Raw genomic sequence first — 4,357 nt, forward strand, 5'->3', positions numbered from 1 at the left:
AAGGAATATATTTTAATGAGAAGCATATAAGTCCATATTTAAATATACAGCATAGCATTGATTCTTATTAAATGTCTTTCCTTGTTTAATAACATCAAATTTAATAACCCCATACACCAATTCTTCCTCGCATTGAAGGCCAGTTGTGGACAATTACACCATTCTTTTTCATTTTGCACATTCTGCTCAGTCTGTCTACAGCATTTATTATCCGCTCATTTCTGAAAGAAGTGCTTCATCAGAATGACATGGACTTCAATATTTAACATCTGTTACTGTAGTAAAATAGCTGTTGATTGACATCAGCCTTACCATTAATCATTATCCTCTCGTTCAGTGAATCCTATTAGATTGCAGTCACGTTTCAATGAATCCTAACTTAATATCACCTTATTTTCTCCCCTTTCCCAATATAGTCTATCTCTGAGTTAGTTTATACAGAGCAAAGGTGTGCCCACTATAGTGATGGCCAGAATGATTCCTCACAGTGAACAGAGAAGAACTTGTTAGGTCAGGTTTACTGAAACTCATTTCAGACAAATAGGTAACCCGTCATTGATTAGCTTTACTTAACACTTACTTATCAATCTTAATTCTCTAGAATTAAAGTTATTAAAACTCTAAGCACCTTGCCTCACAGCCAATAACTTACTATTTCTAAAATTACTTACTTTTTCACATCCCATAGTTTATTTAATGTTATATCAGCATTCACACAGACCACATGAATATCTCTGAATAGTTAACATCCCTTTTCAAAGAAGTTTAAGTTTTTGAAAAGTTATGTGTGGGTTGCATAATATTTAAGGTACAAAACCATGAAATAATTTAAAAAATGGATATCTTTAATTTCTCTGAGGACAGTTTTAGCTGTGGAAGTGATGTTGAAAGGTATGCAAAGGTATAAACGTGAAATGAGTAAGTACAATATGTTTTAAAAGTAATGCAATTTTTTGAATCCATAATGGATGAGTCTTCATATGTAACAGAACAGGTGAATAGTAATGTAGACAAATCTTTGTACTTCAGTCCTTTAAACAAAGAGAGTATAATGTAGTAATATGGAGGGCTATATCATGTGTTGTTGTTGTTCACTCTCATGCAAATAAGAGTCAAAATCAATTAAGAGAAATGATTACAATGTTTACAGCATGATGTAATGCTTACATTATTTTCTACCTGGACTTACAGGTATAACTTCACTGCATACTTCAAGACAATGAACATGAAAAGATTGAAGTAATTTTGGAAATATAAGTACATAATGTGTCAGACATGCCAAGATATCACAATTGTACAGAAGAATCATGTCAACTGTTTCCCACCAGATTAAATGAGTGATCTGATCTCATCCAGCAATAGTCTAAACCTTCAAGCATAGCATTTATAGATTGTATTCTCTGCTTTGGATACTTAAAGGAAATTTTGTACAAACATGCAAGCTTATTGGTGGTGGTCTGCTTTGTAGCCTAAACCTGTTAGGTTTCTAGCATTCATTTTCCTATGCAATAAGGCATGTTAATTTTATTTTTGAAAAATTATTTAATTTAATTCAGAATCACTGCCAGTTCTTATAAGTGTACAGATATATTATCTCTCCAATACTAGAAGTATAAAACAATTTTGTACAAATAAATTACCTTCAGGTATTTATAGGGGTATTTGTGAATTACTGTATATGTAAAACAATGTATCATCAATGTATTCACTCAACACAGTATCAGAGTAATATGAACCATATCCATTACATAGCACTGTGACAGCATGCATACAAAGAATTCAAATGTATTTCAAATTATCCTTATTGTGAACAATGTTGTAATGCCAATCATAGATTGTGCAGTAGAGGAGAAAGATGATGTGCCCTTCATGTGTCCGCACTCATTCTGCAGCAAAGCACTGATCACATTTCATCAGTCAGTTTTATAAAGAAGATATTTATACAAATTTTGGAAAAGCAACACCATCGGATCTTCTTTTAAATACAAAATGCAGATGGATTTTCAGATTTTAGTGCATCTGAGATGTACTTTTTAAGATCTGTTTTTAAATGATTGGCATATTGTATAACAATATTATTTCACAGACTTTTATGCATGTTATTTAATAAAGAACTTGTAAAGACTGTGTTTTGATTTTTCAGTTTTAGTAAGCTGTGTTGATCTCACATTTTAAAGTGGAGTAATATGATTTTCTCCTACTCACGAATCTAAAAACTAAGACTAACAGACGATATAAAATTAACTTGTTTGATATAAAATTAATATGCTTTTCTAAGTGAGTTTCACTAACTGCACATCTTTCTTTCAGACTCAGGCCATTTAAACTGCAAAGTGTGACTGCCAAATACTGAGGTCTAAGCACAGAATAACTGAAAATGTAGATACTCTGCAAACCTGGCTTGCAGGTGTTAAACAGTTGTTCTGTGGCTATTTAGTGACACTGCTTGAGTTCAATAAATATACCAGTGAAGGATCAACAAACTTTGCCATACAACTCAAAGTCCAACTACCATACATAACTTGATTAAAGTAATGTGTATCATTCGCAGTGTGGTACATTAAACCAGTACAATAATATTGTGGGCAAATGTTGACTGCTTACCTCTCCTTCCATCATCTGCAGTACCTTTTCACTTTCCTTCTCCCAACAATATCCCAACATCACAAATGAATTAGGAAGAACTTCCATATATGGTATTAGATTAGTCATACACACTGTATGGTTTACCCATTCATAACATATGTTCCAGTTTCACCCCTTTAAAATGCCTTGTTTTTCATTAAGCAATTTCCAACCTGCATGAGAATCTCAAAACTGTTGTACAAATGTTCATTTTAAAATATTTGGGTGGATTGGGTAACAGATTATTGGTAAAATAATACTCCATTCATCATGCAGTAGGAGTTTAAAGGTTCATTGTTCCTATTTAATAAGTTATTCCACCTTCTGCCTTTTCCTATCATAAAATCCTTCACTGTCAAAATTTGATAATGACAGCATTAATGGTGTCATTGAAACTTATCTGGATGACCAAACTACACTTGGTTGGCTGGTGAAAAGTCTGGATCAGATAGGAAAAAATGAGAGTCAATGATTAAACTAATCTTCCATTCTCCTGCAAGGCCAGTGACCCATTACATTGTCTTGAGTAATTGTTCTGAGTTAAATGTGATCCTTTCTGAGTCCCCAACTTGCAGCTGTGAGAGGAAGTGCACTAAAAACAGTGCATTTCATGGACTAGATAAGGTATAGCTCTGGGGACGGAGGGCACTGGGAGAGATGAGGTAGTGTTTCTAGGCTCGTGTAGGACAGCATAGGTGAATGGTTATAGAGTGCAGAAGGGTGATCATTGTGCCAACTGGTAAAAGTTTATTACTATCTTACATTTCTACTAATCTGTGCCAGGTCAGTGCAAAGGTACATTTGGATAAAGCTCTATGATACAGGATGAACTGGGTTCAGCAAGTAGTCATGTCACCTTGAATGACAATATATATCATGAACAATAATAAAACATCGGTGGCAGACTATAATTTATTACTATAATATCTGGCATTCTCAGTATAATACCTTTGAAATGCAGTTACAGAACACAAAATCATACCTTTAATTAAATTAGATAAAGGACCTTTAAATGGAGTAACATAATGCAAAACCAAAAAAATGTAAATATGTTTTCACCTACAATTATCTAGCTAGTTCACCCAGATAAAACCATTAGATTAATTACATTAGATACAATGGTAATGAAAATGCAGCCAACAAACTATGACAAATTAAGAGAAAGTAATCAAAAGCAGAAACTCCACACATTAATATTATTAAAATTGTGTGGTTTTGTCTTGGTACATTAGACTTCATCAGAATAAATACATCTGGTGTAACTCCATCTTTTGTACACTTCAAAAATCAAAATGTCAGAATACAAGACAAGACAAACCACAAACCAACACTCTGGAAGGAAATGCACAGGACACAGACTAGCAATAAAATAGTGTTTTTATTCAACCATTTACTGCTTTCAACCTCGGTAATATGGACTTCATCAGAATACAGATTACATAATGCACTTGTTTTAACTACATTGCAAACCTCTCTCATGTTTTAATTATCAATTAACAAAAATAATTTAAAAACACATGCATCGAAATCCACCTTGTGCAGAAAAATGTTTGTAAATTACAGCTTAAAAAACTTCAGTGAAATAAATATACTAGATTACTAATGAACAATATGTTAATAAAACATGGTTATAAAATTTAGCTATAAATAAGTAAATAAATAAATGAATAAATAAACTTACTAATTGCAACCTAACCCTTACAGTTTAATACACTAAAATGGTTTAAAAACA

General features: G+C 32.6%; 1 protein-coding gene across 1 annotated transcript in view; it reads left to right on the forward strand.

Annotated features, from left to right (window-relative positions):
• The window catches only part of DPYSL4 (dihydropyrimidinase like 4), a 225,749-nt gene extending 223,624 nt beyond the window's left edge, over positions 1 to 2,125 (forward strand). The window contains exon 15 of the mRNA XM_044056812.1: positions 1,192 to 2,125. Coding sequence (XP_043912747.1) covers positions 1,192 to 1,223 — 32 coding nt within the window. The 3' untranslated portion in view covers positions 1,224 to 2,125. The remainder of the gene's footprint in view (positions 1 to 1,191) is intronic.
• The last annotated feature ends 2,232 nt before the right edge of the window (positions 2,126 to 4,357 follow it).

The sequence above is a fragment of the Protopterus annectens genome, chromosome 14.part0, assembly GCF_019279795.1.
Source record: "Protopterus annectens isolate FY-2018-M chromosome 14.part0, PAN1.0, whole genome shotgun sequence".
Lineage (NCBI taxonomy): Eukaryota > Metazoa > Chordata > Ceratodontiformes > Protopteridae > Protopterus > Protopterus annectens.